The 25897-nt window shown below is 38.8% G+C and overlaps 1 protein-coding gene across 3 annotated transcripts in view; it reads left to right on the forward strand.

Moving 5' to 3' along the window:
- kif26ba (kinesin family member 26Ba) overlaps positions 1–25897 on the forward strand; it is a 119541-nt gene that overhangs the window by 64658 nt on the left and 28986 nt on the right. For all 3 annotated transcript variants that reach the window (XM_036136527.1, XM_012881517.3, XM_021308067.2), the window contains exons 6-10: positions 15831–16046; positions 17088–17181; positions 21660–21805; positions 22386–22502; positions 23961–24147. In XM_036136527.1, the coding sequence (XP_035992420.1) occupies positions 15831–16046; positions 17088–17181; positions 21660–21805; positions 22386–22502; positions 23961–24147 (760 nt within the window). The remainder of the gene's footprint in view (positions 1–15830; positions 16047–17087; positions 17182–21659; positions 21806–22385; positions 22503–23960; positions 24148–25897) is intronic.

Genomic DNA, 25897 nt, shown 5'->3' on the forward strand with positions numbered 1-25897 from the left:
TTTGTTTGAGCTCCATGTGTTTGAACTATTTGGCTCTTCAGTCAAGTATGACTGAAAATATGTGCGTGCCGTTCATATCAACTACCAGATGAGGCCGAAAGCCATCTCTCTGTTCAATTGCATTTGTAATGAGTTGTGGTAAAATGTTTCATGGCGAGATAAATCCAGCCTGTTGTCTACAACTACTTAGTTAGGAAGTCCTGACAATATTTAGAAAAGATTCAGGGTTATATTAGTTCCGTATAATCAGCCTTCAAGCAACAACATTGTTGTTATTTGTGAGCGTCTGTCATCGAACTAAATGGAACTGCTGTTCTAGAAATAAAAGACAAATACCATGCACATTAAACTTTGCAGTAAAATAAATACAGTACAAGATGCTATTTGGCAAGACTACACTCAGCGAGTAAAATGATGCATTCACAGTGTTGGCATTTAAACTTGTGTAATTTCAATGTATGCATCTCTGGTTAAATGCTTAAAAGTTTTATTAATTTTTTTTCTTTTTGCAGCACATTATTCTTGTCACTTTGGAGTGCCTTCAGAGTTTCTGGGTCTGTCTTCCCATATGGACACGACAGATGTCCTCTCAGTTGTCAAGGAGACGAATTGTAGATTTACACACATAAATGATCAACCAATAAACTCAAATCATATGCTGTGTAACATATCTGTATAGAAAAAAAAAAGTCACAAATAAAGACTTCTCATACATCATACTGGGCTTTTACCTTTCATTACAGGTACATTTCAGTTAGTTAAAATTATCATTCAAAATTTTATTTTTTCAGTTATTCAATAAAATAGTTTCATTATTATAGCTAAAACAGAACAAGACACATGGATGGATATATGTCAAGTATTTATATCTGTTTATTTTTGATCATTATTACATATAGCCAACCCAAAATGTGTCAGCTGCTTAGAAAATTTAAATACTGCAAAAGATGAAATTAAGCTTAAGCGGAAGTTCAATTGAAGAAACTCTATTGCCTACCTCCATCCAATCAGAGGCTCATCTGCCTCCGGCGCAAGCCAATCAGCTTTGAACTGCTCCTCCACGAAGCTAATCAGCATCATGGGTTCATCTTAAAAGAACTTCAAACCCACGTCTCAGCCTTCTGCCCGGCAAAGCGCAAGCAGTGGTTACGCAATGTCTGATTTGGACTCAGATGACCCTGATTCAACCCACCTACATCCCCTTCTCCACCATCGTAGCCAAGCTCCAACTAGCTTTTCCATGATTCTCCTTCAACCTCGTCCCTATCAGAATGTAATTCCTCCTGGACTCTCAATGTATTCCCTGTCACATCTTAATCAGTCCGGCAGAAGACCGCCATGTTGAGCCTGGTTCTGCCAGAGGTTTCTTCCCAAAGGGGAGTTTTTCCTCTCCACTGTCGCTTCATGCTTGCTCATCATGGACAGGTTCATGCATACAAACCTGTGTTTATCCAAGTTGGACATCTATCTTTCTGGGTCCCTGAGTGAAGCACTGGTACAGCTCTCGCAGTCTTCTGGATCCCACCTATACAGCTCAAGTAGATCATCTCGCCAACCAGCGTCTATGAACTGAACAAAACTTTGTCTATTTACACTCCGCCACCAGTTTCAGGCCTGGGGGAAACATCCCTATTCTCATACACCTGTTTATGCATATTGAAGTATAATTCAGCGTTAATGTTTCCTGCCGAGGTCTCAGCACCAAAGTCTTAAAAACATTGTATCACTAAAAATCTTCTTATTGTCTTTTCTTTCCGTGTGAGTTTTTCAGATTGAACTAAAATGTTTAATATTGAAGCATTATGGACATATTATTGATGACCGAAAATCATAAGAAAGACTGCTTATTTCCCTTTCCCTGACTAACTCCAAAAGAAAGGTAAACTGCAAAAGGTCATTGCTGAAGACGTTGGTGGTTTTCATGGTGCTGTATGCAATCATAGTTGTATAAAGCTGAGTGGAAAGAAATGGAGAAAGTACAGAAGCAACAGGGATGAGCACAGCCTTCAAAGGGTTGTGAAACAAAGCCCATTCAATAGTTCTGGAGAGATTCACCAGATGTGCACTGCAGCTGGATTATGCGATTTGAAAATCAGCATAAATGCACACATCCAGGGCGTGGACCACAAGTGTCGCATTCTTTATGTTATGCTAAACGTCAGAAGCGCCTTACTAAGGCAAGAGAAAAAAAAATCCTGCACTGTCCCTCAGTGGTCCGAAGCACTGTTACCAAGTGAAAGTAAATATCACATTTCCTTTAGAGACTTAGATCCCACAGTCTGGAGGAGGAGTGGAGAGGCACAGAATCCAAGTAGCTTGAGGTCCATGATGAAGTTACAACAGTGACAATTTGGGAGCCATGTCATCTGCTAGCTTAGAAGCCCTTTGTTTTATTCAGTCCTAAGTGAGCTTTGGGACACTTAATGCTTCCCTTTGGTGATAAGCTTTCATGGAGATGCTGATTTCTATTCCTAAGTTGTCACCTACCCACATTGTTTAAATAATCAAGGTATCACTGTGCCTGTATGGCCAGCAAACTGGCCGGACCGAATCCCCCACCGAGAGACACCAGCTCCCTCCTGAAATACTATTTCCACACACACACTGATGTTCTTGCCTGCATGCTCACAAATTCATAGGATTACAGTGTACATAGAAAGCTGTCAAGGAAGCGGCAAAGCTCCCGGTGGACGTGTGAGCGACACATCCGACAGAATACATGAAAGTTGTCTATGGCTGTAATGGAGGGTTAGCGTTGTCCCTGATGGTAATACTGCAGAAAACAGATTGAGACATTACATGCTAAGCTGGGGGAAATCAGCCCGCACAGGTCAGATGTATTGCTGTATTTCTTAGCAGGAGCAGAGAAAAGGCTACATCCTGAGTTCCTCTGTGAATCTATAAGGCTTTTGCATCTCAAAGACACCTCCTGTACTTCTACATAATGCCTAAATACTGCTTACGTATTAAACCATCTGTAATTTTTACACAGACATATACAGCAGAGCTCAGGCAAGCGACCCATTTTAAGCTGTCAAATATTTAAAAAGTGAATAAGACTCAAATGTAGAACGGATGGTGTATTTTTAATTATATTAATGTACATATACAAATCTTATATTATGTTTCATAGTCTTTGAAAAATTAGAAGGGTTATTTGTATTTTTGTATCACAAATAAAAAAAAACAGCAAGATGTCTGTATATTTCTTTAGGTTAAAATTTATTTAGAGCTAATCAACATTAATGACAATCCATTAAAAACAAAAGCCTAACATACAGATTATAGAAGAAATACAAGTCATGGAAACGATGACACAACAACTAAGGCTCAACACAATGAAAAATGGTCAAAATGGACAATAACAGAACAGAGACGAAGAACTCAGGACGATCTTGAATGGGTTGAAGAAAACAGAATCATGGACTTTCTGCTTGGATTGTTACTCCCAATCGTCAATGTTTTAAGTTTTGTAGAAGTTGTGTGCGTTTGTTCTGACTGATTGTACAAGATAAATGGCAGTACAAAAATAAAATGGGGGGTGGAGGTGGGGGGGGACCTAAGAAAAACTCATTTGAACTTGAAATCAAGAATTAACATTTCCTATTAATCAATCAGATGCTTATTTACAGATGATTTTATTTAGTAAAAGCTACTGAAATATAAAGTAAAATATGAAAATGTGAAATCATTTTACAAACTACTTGTTAGGAGCTAAAAAGGTAAGATTATGGCTAGAGAACTGATTGTTAAAGAACTGATTAAACTGATTGACAATCAAAATTTCATCAAAAGTTAGATTTTTGATTGTTAGTTCCAACACCTTGCATTTATAGGAGGAGAAAAAAAGGGGAAAAGCAGGTGAAACTCAAACTTTCCACAGCAGCTTGATCCATTTGCTTCCAACACCAGAACCACCAGGGCTTGGACTGGAAAGGAAGGACTTACTTTGGATCTAACAAGGTCGTTTCCTTTTTTCCAGAATCTGCTTGATTTCTGCTGTGGGACTTTATCAACCACGTCTCTTTCTCTCTTTGCTGAAAGGATATTCAACTTTTGAGCAACAACAGTTCTGCCTGCCCAATGGTCACTCTGAAATAGGCAGGTTTTACTGATGTCTTGTGGTGCTGGCTTTAGGATGGTTCCTCACTCAGGAGTACCCAGCATGCCTCCTTGGCAAGCTAAACTTCTTGGGTTGCTGAGGAGGCAAGAAGAAGTCAAGAGAGACTGCCCAGCCAATTAGAGAATTAAGTGTGAGGAAAGCTCTGGACATGCAATATCACATAGCCAAGCAAGAAAAAAAAAAAAAGATTTATTTTTCCTGAACCACATCCACTACAAAAGGCAGAATGTCACAGAAAATGCTCATATGGCGAGTAGGAAAAGCCTACTAGTGGTTTCTGATGTATTTTTACCTCTGTAGGCCCCTGTACTTGTTACCTGGTTAGTTGGGTTATCAGTGCTCCTCTCAACACAGAAAAAAAAACTGTCAGCCATAGCAAAAAGGCTGACTAAAACACAGATTTCCCCTTAGAATGAAAAACAGTCTAAGCATAGCACAACGTTTATAGCTGGGGATTTTGGGAAAACAACGTTTCACTAAGTTTTGACCGCATGCGATTGACTGCATGCATAAGAATACATGGGACTTCTTACAACATGAGAACGAAATACAAAAAGACTGACAGACAGTGGAGATGTGTTTGATAGATAAAACAAAAAACAAAGGTCATGTTTAATATGCAATATGCACAAGGTTTTACTACAGGTTTTATGTTTCTTTATGAGATATTTTGGTGTTGAATTCAACTCTAAAGCATTTTAAAAGAAAGAGGGGATAAGGGGAAATGGTTGCCGGGTGCTGGAGGGAGTTAGAGAAAGGTGTGGCTTGATACACGTATTGTTTTGGTCTACAGACAGTGCTCAGGCTCCACCTAGTAGTGAAATATCACTTTTGCTACTTTAAAAATATATATTTTCTAAATACCTTGCAAAAGCCCTCAATGTTATGCTGAACCACAACTTTGTTATATGTTGGAAGGTTGACGGACAGTAATCATAAAACTCTTTGCCAATTGTTGTGCAATTTTTTTTTTCATTCACCTCAAAATAACACAATTTGGGGTTACTTAATTAACCTGACTCTCGCCAGATGGATGTAGTTCCACCAAGCTCAACACGGCTCCACACATACATCTAGGATCTCTCCATTGGATATGTATTTCAGAAGAAGGGGACTCATCAAAAATCCTTTGCGTATGATTGGATAAGCCACTTGTCCGTCGTCTTTACTGAGGCGCTACTTCAACCACTCACATCGAAACCAACCCGTGACGTTGACGTTAGGGAAGATCAAGCTCTTGCCAGACCTGGTCGGGAGAAGGGCGAACACATCATTTCCACTAACAAAAGCCTTCAAAGCCATTCTCTGGTGTTCTTTTAAAGAATTAATATTTGGTAAATTGGACAACACTGATGAAAATCCCTCCTGGCGATCCTGATTGGCTTGTCCATTTTATGTGGTATTGAAATCCCTCCCAATGGCAGCGATTCCAGATGGATACGTTGACCCCGTCTGGAACTCGGCGGAACTACATCCATCTGGCAAGAGTCAGGTTATTATTTAATAGGGTTAGAATGCAGAAAAAAAAAAGTGGAATTTGGGATAAAATAAAACCAGATTTGGGAAATAAAATGGATTTCACGTGGCCCTGATTATTTCTTTATCAGTTGAAGCATTTTTAATATTTTTTTGCCACATGAAAAAATGTTCTACTGACGTCAATGCTTGAACACTCGTTCAGGTGTGAAAACATATGAGCATGTGGCAGCGTCGTCCCAGGGTTCACACATCCTTCTCTAAAGCTGTCACTTCATTTGCAGGTCTCTGTCATAACTGATGTTCATACGGTTCATCTCACCTGGAGGACGATGATGAGCGACACACTGAGATGCTGTGATACCCGAGAGGAACAGCTTTATTTCGTCTTTTGTTCTCGGTCTCCTCTAAAACTGATCTACACCTCATCTGCTCGATTTAAACGACGGATAAATCTTATCGCTCCATCCTGCTTCCCTCCCCCTCTCTCCATCTCAGAGCTTTATCCCTTTGCCTCTGTCAATCTTGCCAGCCTGTGTTTTGCACACTCTCACACTCAACTTGACCTTGGGGGAAAGTGATACTATGACAGATAATCAATTTTTAATAGCAGCTACGATTCCTCTCAAGTCACAAACTGTGTGTCTGTGTCGCGACTGAGCATGTGTAAGCACATTTTGCCCTGGCACGGATGTTACTGAGCATCTGTGTGCCTTGTATCTAAATGAGTGAGCAAGTCTGTTATGACAGTCCAGTACAGTAGCCACTTTGTTCCACCTCATCACTGAAATATTAATGCTTTCAGTGCTGGCAAGTCCAAGAGGATGTAACCAACACACACACATACATACACCGTCTTTTATAGGTTTTTTTCTTGTATTTTTATGGCTCTCTGGGGCTCTATAAATCACATAGATGTGACCTGAATGTGAAAATATCACTTCTGAGTGAGCAGGATTGACGATTTCCACTTTCAGTAACTTCACTTTACTTTTAAGTAGCATTCATCTTGCAACAAATTTTATCTATTCAGATATTTATATTTATTCTTTTTTTTATTTGGTGATGGAATGCACTTTACTGTATTTTAGATACACATAATACACATAATAAACCACGTTAGAGGTTTATTGGTGAACATTAGTGACCTAACAGCATCACAAAGACCAAAGAACAGCAGACAGGTCAGGGAGAAAGTTGTGGACAGGTCTGAAGCAGTTTTAAGTTGTAAAACAATATCCCAGGCTTTCAACATCTCACAGAGCAGAGAAAGGTGCAACTAAAAACCTACAAAGACATGGCACTGTAATTACACTGACCAGCTGAAGAAGAAGAGTATCAATCACAGAAGCAGCCAAGATGTCCACTGTAACATTGGATGCACTGCAGCTCAAATGGGAAAATACGCTTACACAACAACTATTAGTAGTGCGCTCCACAAATTTGGCCAGCAAACTGGTGAGAGAGGGAGTTGTGGTCAGATGAGACTAACAATGTACCTTTTTGGCCAGTGTGCAAAGCACAATGTGCATGTGTACCCTGAATACATCATGTTTGGTGGAACATGGTGATGACTCCATCGTGCTTTGGGGAGGCTTTTCTGCAGCAGGACAGGAAAGCTGATAAAATAACCAAAATAACCTTACACAGGACTAGAGTAGAGGTACACGTTTCAGCAGGGCAACAACTCTAAACACGCAGCCAGAGGTACAATGGAATAGATAAGATAACACCATATTAATGTGCTAGAGTGGCCCAAACCTACTTCTAATTAAGAAATATTCATGTTGTACAGTTTCAAATAAATACGATTAAGAATTGACTTGAAAATTGCTGTTCACAGAGGCTCTCCAACTATTTCCAACATATTTATTCTAAAGAAATCGATGGAGATGTCAGGTGTTGGGTCAGTGGTGATTTTTTTTAAAACTTAGAATTATACTACAATAATTAAATAAGGATTTTTATCACTTGTTTTACAAATATTAAAAACAAATTTTGGACTACAAGAGCACATTCAGCAGGCATTGCAAAGCAACACGGTCACACTGGAAACGTTCACCTTTTAAAAATCACAGACTGTGTCGGCGTGACTCAAAGAGGGTTTTCCTTATTTTCAAATTACACCCAAACCTTAAGGTGCAATCGATTCAAGACATCCACATGAAAGCATTCAGTATGGATTCTTTTGTACAGTGGATCCAGCTAGAATAAATAGTTGAAATTAGCATTGATCCCAATAATGAACTATTTTCCCATATGGTGTTTGTATCTATCCGAAAGCATGTCTTTGCACAAATGTGTCTGTGTTTTTGGAGTCTTTGAGAACCAATTAGAGCTGGATTTCAGTCTCGTATTGATTTTCCAGCCAATAGCAATGAAGCACTGGGGTGAGGGACTATTGAACCTACTTCCCCCAGCTCAGAGCGGGTTGTTGCCATTTAGCAGACTTCCTCGTTTGAAATTGGCTCAGCGACTTGCCTGAGTGTGGCATCTGAAGAGAAAGAACAGCAAGATCTATATCTAAAGGTGCTTAATAGTGGTGAGATCAGTTTCTCACAAGAAATCTTTATAAAAGGCATCTTTGCCCTTTAGCCTAGATCCTAAAAGATGTTAGAAGAGTAGTTTTATAGCAAATCTAAAGCAAAGTTGCAACAGAACAATCTCTGCACAGAACAGTCCATATAAATAAACTAAAAATAAACCATTCACTTCTTTTAAAGTACAAGAAACAGGGTTTTCTTTGTATGCGCTTGTCTCCCCCACACAGCTGTATTCATCACAGCACAAAGTGTGAGAAGATGGAGAATATAAAAGGAATAAATGCAAAAGAAGGTGAGCCGTCTTATTTGTTCAGAGGATAGAGAGGAAATGAGCCTGAGAAGGGAGGGAATGAAAAAGTTGAGGTCCCCAAAATGAAGAATGTGATCTCTCTTAAACAGAGAGTGAGGTTTTATATATATGTATATATATATATATATATATATATATATATATATATATATATATATATATATATATATATATATAAAATTTATCATTAAAATGAAGAGAGAAGGACGGGGTTGGCTGGATGAAAACCCATGGGGTGGGGGTGGGGAGAGATGAACACAGGGTGAGGGCATGATGAGAGCTACTGATCACCTATTCTCTCCCTCAGTATTCCTCTTCATCTTTCCTCTCTAAAATAAGCCTCATATAATTTTCTCTTCCATCTTTTACATCAGACAGGAAAAGGACCCCATTAGCTTTGTGTTTATATTGGCTTTTACACTTTGCCAGGTGTATTGATTGGAAAAATCTCAATGATCAGCAGAGGAGATTATGGGTGTGAGTTGATCAAACAACTAAATGTCGTAAGAGCAGGCCTTAGGTATTGATCATGTTTGGCAATCTTTGTTCCTAAATAGGTTGAATACAGCATAAACCATCTATAAACATGGCTATTTTCGATATAAGAAGTTATAACAAACGTATTAGCAACAAGATTAGGAAAGGGTATGGCTGAAGTAATTCACCCAGACCAAACAAGTTTTATTTCTAGTAGTTTCTTCGTTCTGTAATGTGCTGAAAATCATTAATGTTCTATACACAGACCACACTAAGTGCAATACTCTCCTTGGACTGCCACAAAGCATTTGATATGATTGAATGGCCCTATTTGTTTGAAACACTCCAAAAATTCAGATTAGGTAACGCCTTTATAGAATGGGTTAAAATACTGTGTGCACAACCACAGTCCTCCATAATCACAAACTGAACTAAATCTAAACCTATCTCCCTGACATGCGGAGTTAGTCAATGGAACCATTTGTCTCCGCTCCTTTTTAATTTAGCACTAGAGCCATTGGTCATTGGTATCAGAGAGCATCCAGAGATTAAAGGAATTGGAGTTTGGTGGGCATGAAATCCTTGTGACTCTTTATGCAGACGACTTATTAATTTGCCTGGATAAGCCGCAAGTATCCATTCCCACTCTCTTAAACTGCGTGAACTTGTTCGATACTATATCTGGTTAGAGAATAAACTGGCCACTATGCCACTCGTTGCCACCTTAACAGAGGAATTTCTAAATATGTTGCCGTTTACTGTGACTAATCATCATTTCACTTACTTGGGCCTCAAATTGACCAGAAAGCCTGAGCTTCTTTACAAGTTCCACTTTTTAGGCGCTATAGAGAAGGTTAAGGCCTGTATTGAAAGTTGGAGAGTCCGGCCATTCTCAATGACAGGGCAAATTAACGCTGTCAAGATGGTATGCTTACCAAGATAGTTATATATTTTTCTGAATTTACCAGTATTTTTACAGTCATCGTTCTTTCAAAAGCTAGACTCCCTCATAATGCTGATTATATGGGGATACAAATCACACAGAACGTTTAAGAGTCATCTTCATAAACATGTTGGTAAGGGTGGCCTTGGTCTCCCCGTTCTGAAACATTACTATTGGGCAGCTCTGACTTACTGGAACCAAGTTGATTTGCTTAATCCAGCTTTAGGTGATCCTCCGGTATGGGCCCAGATAGAAGCTTCTTTTAGGAAGAATTTATCCCTTTCTGTACTGCTGTTTTCTGGCCCTCTACCAGCTGATAAGCAAACTAAACTTAGCTTCACCTTAAATTATTCATTAAGAATCTTGAGCCAGATTAGAAAGGCCTGCAACATCCGTAATGTCTCCATATTTGGTCCTATCTGCCAGAACCACACATTTAGACCAGGGCAGTCGGATGGGGTGTTTGCCGTCTGGAAGGAGAAAGGTCTTGTCACCTTCTCATATATCTACTCCCAGATTTTCGCAGTTCTCCAAGCTTCGTAGCAACTTTAGTCACCCAAATTCACATTTTTTCCGTTATCTTAAAATCAGGAATTATATTAAGCAACATTTCTCACAATTTGAATCTAAACCCTAGTGTCACCCCATTTATGAAAACCCAAGATCCTCTCCAGATTCCAGAGACTTAGTCTCAACTTTTGTTATCTGCTTTGGCACCAATATCTCCTCATACTCAATAAGAGAAGCCTGGGCGGGAGACCTGGTTTCAGTAATACGTTTTGGGAAGAAGCAATGTCATGAGTCCATTCTTGCTTTGTTAATACTCAATACAGATTGATACAATTTAAAAGTTATGCACAGACTCCATTATTCTAAAGTTAAGCTAAATTGATTATTCCCCACAATTGGTCTCCTGCCCACTGATTTTGGTTCTGCCCTACACTGACTGTATTTTGGTCTGCAATCGTTCAGTAGTGTTCTAAATCATATCCCTGTGACATTGTACCAGCCCAAAACTTGGCAATATTTGTTCCTCGGAGGCACGTCAGCTGCTGTTTCAAGTTCAGATGGCTGTGCACCTTGGGATGGTGGTGGCAGAAAAACTCATTCTATTGACTTGGAAGTCAGCCACCCAACCAAGATTTGAACACTGGCTGAATCTGTCCTACAAATGGAAAAGCGCCGACTAAATAAGCTTGGCATTCGTGATAAATTTGGGAGGATGTGGGGGCCTTTTTTGGCCCAGTGCAATATCAATCTGCACTCATGAAAGCACATGTAATTTTACTCTATATAAGCATTACTCTGTAAAGCAGCTTGCCAAACAATTTGATGTATTCAAGGACTCCTACATTCATTGTGAACTATATTTGTGTTTGTACCCTTTTTTCTCTATTATTATATTTTATGGCCTGGCAACCAACAGGTTCGATGTCTGAAATGTTTGTTTGTGTATTTGTCCCATATCAAAATTACAAAGAGGCTCCACAGATTTGGTTGTTGACTGGTTAGGCCGAGACCAGACTTTCAGGCCATTAGATAAATGTGAAAACATCAATACATTTAGATACAATAAACACATATTAAATTGTCAGACAATTTCTAATCATTCTAAAACAGTAGAGTTTTATTTTAGTGTTTCAGAAATAATTCTTATGACTTGAAAATTCAACTGACACCAGTATTATCCCAAGATTTTTCTCCTCTGTTACCTGTTCATTGAGATTGCTGTTAATTTAACAGCATGATGTTGCTAAATAGGACGATAAATACATTTCAAGGCTTCCAGCTTAAGCTGAAAGCTTTCTATGATCTGGAATTTCACAAGCCAGACAGAGGCAACATTTTCATTAAAACCTTGTGTTTTAGATGGAAATGATGAATGTTTTTGTTTTTTAGTAGTTGAATAGACCACTTATTTTCTGGGATCTAGGTTTGTTATGCTCTTAAACCAGAAGGTCATTGTTTCTGTATTTATCACAAGTCATATTGTTACAGAAATTTTAGTAATATTATAGCACATCACAACTTTTCCTAATAGCGTTCCACCCTAGTGGGAATGCTTTTTAAAAACAGACGTATTTGAGCTAGTTTATTGTTTTTTATGCCGTTCTGCACAAGTTTTCATATGTTCAATATATGTGTCATTCCGCATAACTTTATAGACTATATTGTGTGTGTGTGAATTACTTGGATTGCTTCAGACATCTGCAGTGAATTTCATGCCGATGGAAATATTAGAAACATATTTATTGAGAAAAAAATTGTTTAATAGTTATTTACCTATTGTATATACATAGATATTGAGGGGTGCTTAAATGGTTCCCTGTGGGATTCCAGTTTGACTGTTTTTGTATGTATGTAATCAGCATTTTATCGGCATAAAGAGTTGACCGGTTAGAACGCACTGTTGAGTCAAACCTACTATATTTCCTTTATCGAGTGGAGGTTTATAATTTCCTAAAAGGAGACAGGTAGTGGTTCCTGGGAGCAGATTACTGAGGAAAATGCAGATACTCCTTTTATTGACACATTTTGAGATATTGACTTAAAATGCCATTATGGCCTCATTTCTGCCTCACTCGCTGACCCTTTACCGTCTCAGATGTGAAGAACAATTTGGGTACCATGGTGGAGAGCCTTGTGCATTACACCTTATGGTGTGCAGTGGTTAAATTTCTCCCCTCAGGCTGTTACTACGGTGGTGAGCCCTTTTACTGGGGTCAGCAGATGGCTTAGCTATGCTTCCAAGTGTATGTGGGAGCAAGAGTGTTACACCGTAGGGGTTAGGGGGTAGTTTTGGAGGCATTTTGTTTTTTTACCTCTTGATCTGGCAGTAAGCTTTTAGGTTTTCTGATGTCACGCGATTTAAGCTGCATTAAGAAAGCAAGCTTCAAGAATAAACCCACTGTTTATGTACACAATCAGCTGGGGTAAAAATAATAAACAAAGACCATCTTAGAACCACTTACTGAAAACCTCTAATGGTCTCATTTAATGATGTGTTGTATTTGTGGTGTATATAAAAGTAAAAGAGCAAGAGAGCGAGTGATTTTATTTGCCCATGTCCTCATATATATATATATATATATATATATAGATATATATATATATATATATATCTATATATATATATATATATATATATATATATATATTTGAAAGTAATGGAGATTGATTGATTAACTGACCTTTCAATGATTTTTGCAATAAATAAATAAATTACATTAGATATTGGCCTGTAAAGCCAAGGCTTCTTTAAAGGGCTTCTTTAATCACTGCAGTTTTTAAACTATGTGAAAAATTACCAGAGACAAGTGAAGATTTATAATACATAATACATAATGTTTATCAATAGAAAATACTTTAACTGGAAAGGTATGTCTTGTTTGAAATTGTTGCCAAAACAAAGCCTCTGCTCTCTGAAAATTACACACAGCAAAGCCAAGCTTCTAAAATTTTACTTGTGGACAAACATCAAAGCTTATTGAATATGTTTTTGGATGAACTAAAACAAAGCATAGATATTTGACTACAATGCACAGCACTGAGTCTCAGATAATAAAAATACACCACAGAGTAGATGCCATTTTTGGCCCAAAACTGGGTCAGGCAGCAAAACATGGTCCCAAATAGAGCAGCGAATCTACAACTCAAAAGCAGAAAAACTAAATTATCAAACTCAAAACCTCAAACTAAAACATCTAAAGAAGAGCGAACCGAGTGATAAGTGAGAAAACTGGAATCTGACTGACGAATCAGTCTACAATTTGTCTTCAACGTTGAGGGATTTCTGTGTGTGCTTACTTAAGGAAATGCTATACAATTACATCATAATAAATCTGTGTATTTACTTTTGCGAAGCTGTTAGGTCCAGATGTGAAATGAAATAGGCTTGTGTAACACTTTGTGATTCATTCTCGGTTTGTTTTTGGCCAGGGGTTTATGCTGCATCCAATTTGTCTCAGAAGCGAGAGCTCGGATCTGGAAATGACGTCACGAGAGCGTTGAGCTAATTCTAGTTTCAATCCAGAAAAACTGTTTTGTTTGCTAAATGTGCTCAAAGATCAAGCTACTTAGTTTTAACACTAAAAGCCAACAACAACATATTACTCTAGATTTTACTCATTCGAACAATAAAGGTACATACTCTGTACAGTTTTGTTGAGCCACTTATTTGATATGATCTAACTTATCAGAGGCAAATATACAATTTACTCCTACAACTTACATAATGAAATATGCTTGCAGAGGTCATATTGAATCTGAAGTCTGCGTCGAACACGGATTTTTGATACCCGGAGGCGCTATGATTCTTTTCCAGGAAATATGATTTATGAGTACAAATAAGATGCACCGCTGTTCTGACCAAGTTTATGTACAACTGAAATGCAATTCAATGCCGCCTTACTCTCAAATTTCACAGAAAAAAACCCTGATGTACTTATTTCAGAATGTTGTGACACAAGGAATGAAAAGAGGAAGACTTAGTAGTAGTGGAGCGTATCTTTGTCAAAATCACACAAGCAACAAAGACGAGGATTAAACTTGTCTACAGGAAAAAGAGGTGGAGGGAAAGATCGAGAATGAACTCAGACACCTTACAAACTTTAAAACATCGGTAACGAACAGTAAAACTTGTTGTTGACATCTTGGAATGTTTCACAACTCACTCGTTTTTAGATGACGCAGCATTTTGCTCCTGCTGATATCAAAGAAAACAACCGCCCCTGTCAGGTGGTTAAAATGCACCGCTAACAGTTTGTGACTGAAGATGGTGGAAAGGAGGAGATAGAGGATGAGAGGAGGCTAAAACTGGATTCCTGCAATTCAGGCCTTTTGATGTGCGGAAGTGAGCTGTGATGAATGGGAATGAATGGGAAATAGGAAGGGATTAAGGAAATAAGGAGAGAGAGAGAGATAACTAGAGAGTGACAGGTAGAGGAGGAAAAGGGATCAGGGAGGTGGAAGCGCTTAGGGTGTATAAGGGGATGAGAGCAGGAACGCAAGCGAGCAGATACCTATGTAGAGCTAAAAGCAGAACTTTGGCTGTGACAAACAACTCACAAAGAAGCGCAAGGTGAGAAAATCATTTTTTTTTTCGGCAACAATCCTTCACAGAAATGCTAAGAATAAACTTTCTGTGCTTTTTTACAAATGGAGAGATGAAAGCCTATGTCTGAGCAGAAATGAAAGCTTGACAGAATCCTTTGGAATGAACTAAATTCAAAGTCATTGTTTTAAAAGGCATCTTTGAATCCACAGCCAACTTTGAGTCAATTTACTTCTGGGTGTATGTTTGCATGTTCTGTGTCTATTTGTTTTATTTTATATTTTCTACACTAAATGAGATTTCGATTCAGTTTATAATCTAAAATTACTCTAAAATATTTAACTTCAGACACCCTTTCTACTCAAAACTCCTAGAACCAGATTACACTAGTTCCTCTAGGATAACACAGGAAGATTATAAACAGATGCGATCAACTCCAATTTATTGTTTACAAAATGTAAACGAGCAACAATCCTGGCCAGTTGTGATTACTTCAGTTTGGATCTCAGAACACCGTTAAGGTCTTTATATTTTCTGTTTAAAATCTCTTTAAAAAAAATACTCTGATGAGGGCATTACTTTGTCTCTTTATCTCAGTGGAGACACTTAAAGTGGTCGTGGCGTGACCCATTATATAAATTAAAAGCTTAGATCTCAACACAGGTGGGTGGGACTCTACCTTTGAGTTCTGATATATCATCATTAAATAGTAGTTGTTTTTGTATTGTTGTTTAATAATCCTGTAACAACTGTGCACCAACATAAAATTGAGTCAGTAAGGATTTTGTATCATGGTAATACTGGTAATACATGGTAATGCACTGGTAATGCATTTACCTTTGGCCCACCCTGTAGTAATAGTTTATATCAGATTAATCAAAATATCTAATCTTTCTTTTTCTCAGGTGAAAGTGATGGTCAGAGTGTGTCCCATGCCTCAGTCTGATGCAGCAGAGTCCAGCTCCTTCTTAAAAGTGGATCCCAGAAAAAAACAGATTACCATCATGGACCCGTCAACAAATCAGACACCAAGTGCTGCCTCCCAGAAAAGGACAGGAGCCAATCACGTTCCTCCGAAGATGTTCACCTTTGACGCTGCATTTCCTCCTGATGCATCACAGGTAAGGATAAGGGTGCTTAGAAAACAAAATGGTTAGATTCTGACTGAATATCACTTTTCATTCATCCATCCATACGTTTTCTAACTCGTCTATCCCTTGTGGGTTCGCGAGGGGTTCTGGTGCCTATCTCCAGCTGTCAATGGGCGAGAGGCGGGGTACACCCTGAACAGGCTACCAGTCTATCACAGCAGTTTTCATTCAGATAACTTCAAAATTACAGAAATTGTTAATGAGGAATGTTATTATTCTTAACATATTTAGAACCACCTGCTGATCTGTTAATCTTAATGACGGAAAGCTAATGGATCTATGATTAAACGCGTAAGGAACTGCATGAGCTGGCAGATTATTGGTGTTTTATGGAATCAAAAAACACAAGGCAAATGTAAAAGTGGAAGTCAAACAACAGATGGTTTTAACAGTGCGGCCCTGGTTTCTATTCTGCACCTTTTACTCTGAATAAAATCCCATGCATCCAATTACCTTTAGAAGTCTAATTGGTAAAAGGAGTCCAGCATCAAGAGTGTGTAATCTATCCGCAGGAACACAACAGGGACAAAGAAGTGGAGAAGTTTAAAGCAGGATTAGGATGTAAAACAGTATCTCAAGCTTTTAACATCTCACACTGGGGGAAAAAAAGGCCTGGCAAGGAGCTTATTAATCAGAAAGGTAGCCTAGAGCAGCATGGTAACTCTGGAGGAGAATCTATGCAAATGCAAAACACACTCCTCAAATATGTATATATAAAAAGAAAATCTCCTTTGACTTCATAGTTATGAGTCTTTGGCTGTAATGTGAAAAAGTTCAAGCAATATAATATTTTGCAAGTCGAGTAGCTTTCCAGGTTGCTAAAAAAACCTGCAAGATGATAGGAATATATAGTAATGTGATCACAAAATGAGGGATTATTTTGGCAGGAGGGTATACATGTAACCATAATTCGAATGTGACCAGCCAAGTGAAATGTTGTAAGTATTTTTTATTTATTTATTTTGCTTTGTTTTTTTCATCACTGTCTTCCCTTCGTCTGCCTGTTGCTAGGCGGAGGTGTGTGCAGGAACAGTGGCCGAGGTCATCCAGTCTGTGGTGAACGGAGCCGATGGCTGCATCTTCTGCTTTGGACACTCCAAGCTGGGTAAGAGCCTCTCTAACACAAATTCCTAGGCTACACACTGAGAGCATGTGCAGCTTGTGAGTCATCCTTCATGTGTGTGCCTGATTGTCAGTGTGTCAGTCCTCCGCTTGGCGACTCTCCCTCGTCTATCAGAGACAGAAGAGGATTAGTGTCTGCTCGGGCTGAAAGCTTTCTCAGTCTGCTCCGGCTGTGTTTCTGTCTTCCTCTTTTGCTCCCTAATCCTCCTGAAGCTGATTTTTAGAGACGCTGTCTTTGAAAGGGTCAGGACCCTTCGCTGCACACTGCAACGCAATCTGAACCCAAACATGTGGCTGCGTGAACAAAGGGATCAACACCACAGACACATAGCGACACACGTTCTTAAACTTCGGGTCAGCCACTGTTGTGTTTATCCCCGAGCCTGCGAGCTGCATTATTGGTCATGTTTAGTGATATAGAAGCATCCAGTCTCCACAAAATCTCTTTAAAATATGGAACAGGGGATCATGGCAGAGCATTAAAATGTGTCGGTACAGCGGGAAGCATGTCTGTGACAACATAGGGACGACTTACACTTCTTTGGTTCAAAACTCCAATTTAAATTGACAAGACCTACTCTATAAAACCCAAGCATTATTTCTCTTTGCTTTAAACACGATTTAGAGAATTTCTTATAGTTCTTCAACCAGAACACCTCTTATCTTGGGAAGAAATTATCCATGTAGAAATATCTTATTGGCTGAGGCAATGTTTACCACAATGTCCACATTCATGGATCCGTCACTTCAACACCTCTGCAGAAACAGTGGGAAAAGCCCTTAGGTTAAGTCTATTTCTTTACTCTGTCGCTGCCTAGAATACCTACACTGCTTACGACTCCTGAACATGCTGTAAGAGTAGTGAGGTTATCTATCTCATGCCTCAATCTAGAGAGAAATTCAACAACACGTGAGAAATGACGCCATTGACATCTATCAGTCTGGGAAGGGTTACAAAGTCTTTTGATAGGCCTTAGTGAAGCACTGTGAGAGGCATTATTCCCAAACTGAGAAAAGATTGAACAGTGGTAAACCTTTCCAGGGTTTCTCAGGCTACCAAGAACGACTCCATGAGGGCATCAGCAACTAATCCAGGAGGTCTCAAAAGGAGACAGAAGACAATCTATGGCACTGCAGGAATAACTAGTCTAGGTTAAGGTCATTATTCATGATTCAACATTGAGAAATTGACTGGGCAAAAAACAAGACACTGCTGACCAACAAGATCACAACTCCCTGTCTCATATTTGCCCCAAAATGTGAAAATTTTCTACAACTTTTTGAGAAGTATTCACTGAACTGATGAGACAAAAGGGGAACTTTCTGAAGGATGTTCGTTGTAAATAACACAGCGTTTACGAACGAGAACATCCCACCACCAACCAGCCCCCTGTTTTTTCTCTTACTCCACAGACATGAACCTTAGGTTAACTGGTGACTCTAGATTGCCTTCATGTGTGTGTGTGTGTGTGTGTGTGTGTGTGTGTGTGTGTGTGTGTGTGTGTGTGTGTGTGTGTGTGTGTGTGTGTGTATACATGCTTAGCTGCCATGTGTGTTGCTCTGATCTTGTAATGGACTGAGCTGAGCTCAGGCAATCCTGAACAAAATGAGAGCCAGAACAGAAAATCCAGGAGTATTTGAACCGGATGTACACGTAATAATCGAAGCACTCCTGAGACAAAAAGTCCCCACAGTCCACAGAGGGCAGCTCGTCTAGACTGGTGTTTTTATTTCACGAGTTTGATGTAAATCAGCTATCAAAAATAAAAATAACCGTGAGTCATAACTAATGATAAAAAAGCAAATCTTTCTGTAAAGTATGACTATGTCTGGAACTAATGTCCCCTCTGATTGCCTGAGCATGGCCGTGTAAATGCCACTGCAGGCACTTTTAAATGCTTGGAAAAACAAACTTTTGTTGATGGATTTCTTAATCAATTTCAGCGTTTCATTACTGCCATGACCAGGCATGGTTTTAGCTTAAAAAGCTGCTGCTGTGGCAGCTCACCCAAGGCCATGAATCTTAATAGGGCTGTATTATAATGACATTACCTTTTTTACTAATTAAAATGGGGAAAGTAGCACAAAGAGTGTTTATCTTCAGCCCAGAAGCCCTTGGCTGTGGATTTATTAGGGGACAGACACAGAGACACAGACTCTCGGCACAGCACATTTTCACCAACAACAAGAACCTTTTCATTTAAAAAAGTCAAATATACTGGAATAAAAAAAGTCTAATATTTAGATAATTTTTATCTAAGCCAAATATTGTATAGTTGGCCAGCATTATAAGTTTTTTATATTTTTTTGTAAGAGTGATTAGCCTAATTTTTGTTTAATCTCATCTACAGTGCTTTGCTAAAGTATTCATACCCGTTTTTCCACTTTTTTTTTCACATTGCAGCCACAAGCTTCCATGTATTTTACCGGGATTTTATTTGATAGACCAAGTTAGTCCCCAAGGACAATATGTGGTGCCCTCAAGCCTGTTCAAAAATAGCACAACCCTCCAGTGAATTGCATCTAAAATGTTATTTTATTTAGTTGCTCTTCCTTTTTAATCATACTTGTATTTACATAGATTTAAAAATGATAAATGCAATAAAAACATCTTTATATTACATGAAGTTAAGGTGAGCTCTGACTCATGTAGTTTAAAGGTCAGTACAGGTAGCCCTTCGTATCACACAATACCGATGAAGTAGCTCTCAACTTCTAAAAAGTTGGTCACCCCTGTGATAATCCAACATAACTATAAAGAATCAGGAAAAGAATGCATATTGTTCTAAATATCCTGCAAACAAAAATCTGATAAGCAAACATTTATATTCAGGCTTCTGACAACTTTTCCAATTCTTCTTTGCTAAATCGGGATGGATGGAGAGTGTGAATATGCGTTTTTCTTTTTTAATCCTGCCACAGATTCTAAGAGATGAATGGGCTTGGATCTAAATCACTTTTGTGGAAAGCTGAGGCTGAGGGTTTTGGATCATTGTTCTGCTTCATCCATATTTGGATGGTGTGTCCAGGGTGATGTGAATCATTAGTTTTTAGCAACAAAAAGCATTTCCCATTAGTCTGACCTAACCAGATGACCCATTTCCACATCTTTGCACCCCACCCGGTTTTTAAGCACATCTTTTGGCTTTCTTTGAACAATTTATTGTTACCTCTTCTACACAAAGGCTATTTTTTGGAGCTAGTTGTCATGTCAACAGATTCTCCAGCTCCCCCCAAGTTACTAGGGGTCTCTTGGCTGCTTTTTTGATTAATTATCTCCTTCCCTGTCCTGTCAGCTCAGGTGGACGGTCATCTCTCGGTTGGTTTTTGAAAGCAGGGCATAATTTCCTTCCGCTTCACAGTTATGCACTATTTTGTCCCGGTCTGTCACTTGCCATCCCAATAAAATGCTTTTCAAATTTGTGGTTTTAACATGACAAAATGTGCAAGAGGGATGAATGCCGCATGCCTTGATGGAAGCTTGCCCTTGTTCATTTTCACCTTGTTCCGTCGGGTGACAGTATCAGTACTTCGGGTCGATGTGACCAATTACGAGGCATACACATCACTAACACAAAGCAACTCAGTGCACTCACGGTTTTATTGCCTCCAGTGTAACGTTCCTGTGCAGCTGTGTTAGTCGCTGAGGCGGTCATCCAGAGAACCCGGCCTTGACAGCCCGCGGCAGCCAGAAGAAAGAGAATTGCTGCAATATACTGCAATATACACTCATATTCTGTCACATGCAATCAGGCCTGAAAAGAAAAAAAGAGAGACAGAGAGGGAATAGTTGTGGGATAAACAAAGTATGATGAAGGAAATCCATCTGATTTGGCAAATCGGTATTGTGTGATAAATCGTAGTCAGTGGTGCCGAAGCTGTTGAACTTTAACACTCGTACAGCAGCTCTTTGGTTTTATCCACAAATAGTGACCCAATGTGTTGCTTAAAAACTCCCCGTTTCCACTCCACATAAATGCTGCGATGTTTTGTCTTGTCTCTCTTAGATTTTACAACACATTTATAACATTTCATTAAATGGCGCCGTTTTTTTGAGTGTAGATGCTTGAGGAAACACCGAGGGAGAACAATGTAAAATCACAGCGTAGCTGACAGCCTGCCCTCCATCCTCATTCAGAACAAATAGGAAACATTTCTCTACGCAGCATCACAGGAGTCAGGCTTTGATGTCCTCTGTTTTCCACATATGCCATTGTTAGATGTGACATATGGCTTTGTTTAGGTGTGTGTTTGATCTCCTGATTCTGTCAGCCACAGCAGGTGTGGGAGGAGGATAATCATCCCCCTGTGACAGGAGGAGACACAGATCCACTCAGAGACAAAATATTTCACTCTCACACCTTTTTCTTACTCATTTTCCTCCAGAGAGTGGAGGTTTCAAATTAGTTTTCTCCTTAACCCTTCCCCGGTTTTTTGTCTTCCTGTGTGGGTGTCTTCCAGGAAAGTCGTACACAATGATTGGCCGTGATGACTCTCTTCAGACCCTGGGTATAATCCCCTGTGCCATCTCCTGGCTGTTTAAACTCATCAATGAGAGAAAGGAGAAAACGGGAGCACGCTTCTCTGTCCGGGTCTCTGCTGTGGAGGTGAGTGAGGAAATCACCTCAGGTATTCATCACTGCTGACAAGAACATGATCAATTTAATTCAGCATCTTTAAATCTTTACTTAAGAAAAGCACTTTTATTTATTTATTTCCTGAATAACTTGTGATTTTTTTATTTTAATGTTTAACCTGTGTCATTGAAGGACTTTCCTCTGTGACATTTCTTTACTTTCCAGTAAAGTTACTATACTTGGTTCTTTGCTGGCTTCGGGTCATAAAATAAAATAAAAACTCTGTCTGCCTGTGTCTTATCCCTCATTTAATTTAACCAGAAATTGACCAGCATGCTATCCTGGTCTTATTTTAAGGATTTATTATTTATCTTACAATTTAATATAACAAACTAATATCTAGAAATTCTACATATCTGCACAGATGTGTGTAATCAAGCTCAACCATCTAATCCATTTAATGTCCGTAACATCAAACTGCCATTTGCATGTGGTTTAAAGTTACTGTCTTTTCTATTATGGTTTGATGAGACAGAAGTGTCCTGAGATAAATACAGCGACAGAGAATAAAGCGCTATTAGCTCTGATATAGTCATATATTTGTGTCTAGGTTTGGGGAAAAGAGGAAAATCTGAAGGACTTGCTGTCCGAGGTGGCCACAGGAAGCTTGCAGGATGGGCAGTCACCTGGAGTCTATCTCTGCGAGGACCCAATCTGTGGCATGCAGGTACATCTGACAAAGGCATTTGATTATTTAATGTGGCTGATGTGCAGGAAACCCTTTCATTCTGTGCATGAATACACATCATTTATCCGTTTGCTTCAGGGTTTCTTTTCAACTTTTAAAAGTTAATTGACTGTTGTCTTTGGGGGGGTTGAAGCACAGAAACAAACCTTCATAATATTTTTAAGAAACTCTAAATTACAGGACAACAAAAGAAGCACTTGGTACAAAACTTTATGTATTAAAGTGTAGGGTTTTATTTATCATTTTTAATAAATAGCAAAAAAAAAGTGGAAAAAAACTGAAGAGTATAATGTTACACGTTAATTTGAACTGCAGAACAGGCTCTACAAGAAATTATAGCTTTTGCATGCTTCAAACAACACTCTAACTACTAGTAAATTAATTATTAAACATTAAACCTCACAATAATATCACTGTGTTTAACCCATGCAGTACATTTCAGCTCATAGCGCCACCACACCTGACCCAAAACACACAAGCAGCACTAAACATGACTGCTGACACTCCAGCATGTATATAAAACTAATCTGGGCCAAAGATTCAGAGACATAGAAACAAAAGAATAGCAACAACAGCAACTGCGCCATTGTTGAAAATGATCTTGCCCTTTTTGTTTGGAGATGAAAAGTTTACATCGTCGAATAATCCACATTAAATTGCCTTGACCAGCGGGGTCCAAACCTTTTGCCATGCCGGCTAAAATGGTTAACTGTACCAGTGGGCGAGGAAATTATTTTCTTAATAATAAATAAAAAAATCTGTTTTTTTCTCTTCATGTTGTTTCCATGTTTTTTTTTATTTTTCTCCAGTAACACATGCTGGTATCCACAGATTCTACCAAATCTCAAAATGGCTCTCTTTAGTGTGACAACAAAAGTATTAAAAGTTTTCAGGAGAGGCTTATAAAATAGGTTTAAGGATTAGTAGGTTGTAATCTTTAAACAATTGACATTAACTGCTTTCAGGTGACAGCGAGGTTTAACAGTCCTTATACTCATTACTTACTTTCAGGTAAAACACACAGCAGTGGTCTCTGATTGTCACAAACTGAAAAGTGGCAGCAGAGCCTGTGTGTGTGTAGTTACATGCTTATAGGATTAGAGGATCTGATGCAAACACATCTGTGTAATCCTTAACTAATCTGACATAATCTCATCAGTAATGATATCCTGCAGCCCACTCACATACATTTTCTACTCATTGCTGTGTCATTTTGTCTGGAGGAAAAGTAGAAGCCATTATTGGTTGAGACCTATCAGTCAAATACGCGTCGAATGCTCATAGCAAACATAATCACTGTAGAAATAGTTTTTCGCTGGTGACTCAAAGCCCTCCAACTTGACTTGTTTGCCTCTTGTCACTTACCTCCTCCATCTTATCGTGTCTGAAAGCTGATGCTTCTTTTCTTTTTTTTCTCGCCATCTGTATGTTTTCCAGCTCCAAAACCAGTCTGAGCTCCGTGCTCCCACCCCAGAGAAGGCGGCCTGGTTCCTGGACGCGGCCATCGCAGCTCGCCACAGCAGCCAGCGGCCAAACACCTCAGAGGAAGAACACAGGAACTCTCATATGCTCTTCACATTGCACATATACCAGTACCGCATGGAAAAGACAGGCAAAGGAGGCAGTGAGTACAATATGTATATTTATATAATGTATGCATATAAAGACTATTACCACTGAAATGCGATTTCCTGCTGCAGACTCTGTTTGATTCCTTTATCGTAATGAGAATAAGAAACAAAGTTACTCTGAAATAAAATGATATTCATGTCTGTCTGGGTGCATTTTATATGCAAAGCTGTCTACAGTATGTCACTGTGTGATCTATTAATAATTATTCAGTGCTTAACATAACAGCCTGATAACACAATCACACTGAGTCTTTGCATGTGACTGTTTGAGACAGCGAGTCTGACGCTTCTACTGCACAAGTGTGTGTGAGTGTTTGTGTGCCTCTAGTTGGTAATGTTGCATTTTTATGACTTTTTTCTGGTGCATAACTCACCCTCCTAAGATCAGCAGGCCATATGGGACCAAACTCCAGTTTTAAAGCAGCATAACCTTCAGTTTTATGATTAGGGCTTCATGTGTGGGCTGTGTTGAAAATTTGGTTTATGTAAAGGCAAGGTTTAGGAATTCACTTAATAACCACTTTTATTTGAAAACTTTCTTTTTAAAAGACATCACATTAAGGCTATAACATTTATCCAATGTTTGCTATTTTAGAGTTTGGAATCAAAGCACATTGAACACAATATTGATTTTGAGAATATCTTATTTTTCGTTCATTTGTCATTGTGTAGCAATAAAAATGTTTGTTTGAATCTTAATTTAAAGACTACAGGTTCACTGTGAGAGTCATCACCATCAACAGCATTTTACTGTGAAAGGGAATATCACAGCGTCATTTCTTGTACACCAGACTAGTGTAATATTCTATATTTTAGATCTGCCCTTCAATGTCTGACCAGCTCATGCAAATGTGACATTACATCGGTTTTGGGTGTGTTATACTGACTCTCCGTTTATTTTAGAATTAATTTACATATTTTAACATTTGGTTTAAAAGCAATAAATAGGCTTGTAGCTTCTTACCTTCCAGAGGCTCTGATTATGCACAGTCCTGTGAGATCACTGAGAAGTGATGAGCAGATGCTCAGAGGTGATAGGACTTTTGCAATAATTGCACCTACAAAACAACCCTCCTTTTCACATCAGAACGTCACAAGCAATCAACATTTAAAAACCCCCATTTTGTTTCAGAAGCATTTACACTAGAGAGAATTAAGACTTTTTCTTAATGTATGCCCTTATTTTGGGTGACTGACAGGGGCAAACATGCAGCAAACAGATGAATACTCCACAAACAGCCCAAATGCAAAACCAAATACAAAAGAAAAACAATTCATAAAAAAAAAAATGCTGCAATTGCAGAAAATGGAAGCAAAATGAAAAATGGTGCAAGCAAAAAGTAAAGCTCCAAACAAGCTCTACAAAAACGCATGTGCACTAGACCACTAGGGGGAGTAGAGGGAGTCAGTAAACATCAGCATACTAATATCCATCCATCCATCCATTTTCCAAACCGCTTAATCCCTCATGGGGTCGCGGGGGTTGCTGGTGCCTATCTCCAGCGTTCAGCATACTAATATTACATACGTAAATATGCCAATGTTTATTTTACTATTGTAAAATAACAGCCACATGTTTAAAAACTAAATTATCAAAAATGTACCTTTACGTTCTTTCTTCCCCACAACTTTCTTCTGTGGTCTGGTCTCATATCAGCAGGTGATTGACTGCCCCTAGAGGTCTGGGGCTCTTCTTCTTTTTTTTTTCTTTCTTTTTTTTTATGGCGAGTTTACAGCTTTTAT

Source organism: Fundulus heteroclitus, chromosome 4, assembly GCF_011125445.2.
Source record: "Fundulus heteroclitus isolate FHET01 chromosome 4, MU-UCD_Fhet_4.1, whole genome shotgun sequence".
Taxonomy (NCBI): Eukaryota; Metazoa; Chordata; class Actinopteri; order Cyprinodontiformes; family Fundulidae; genus Fundulus; species Fundulus heteroclitus.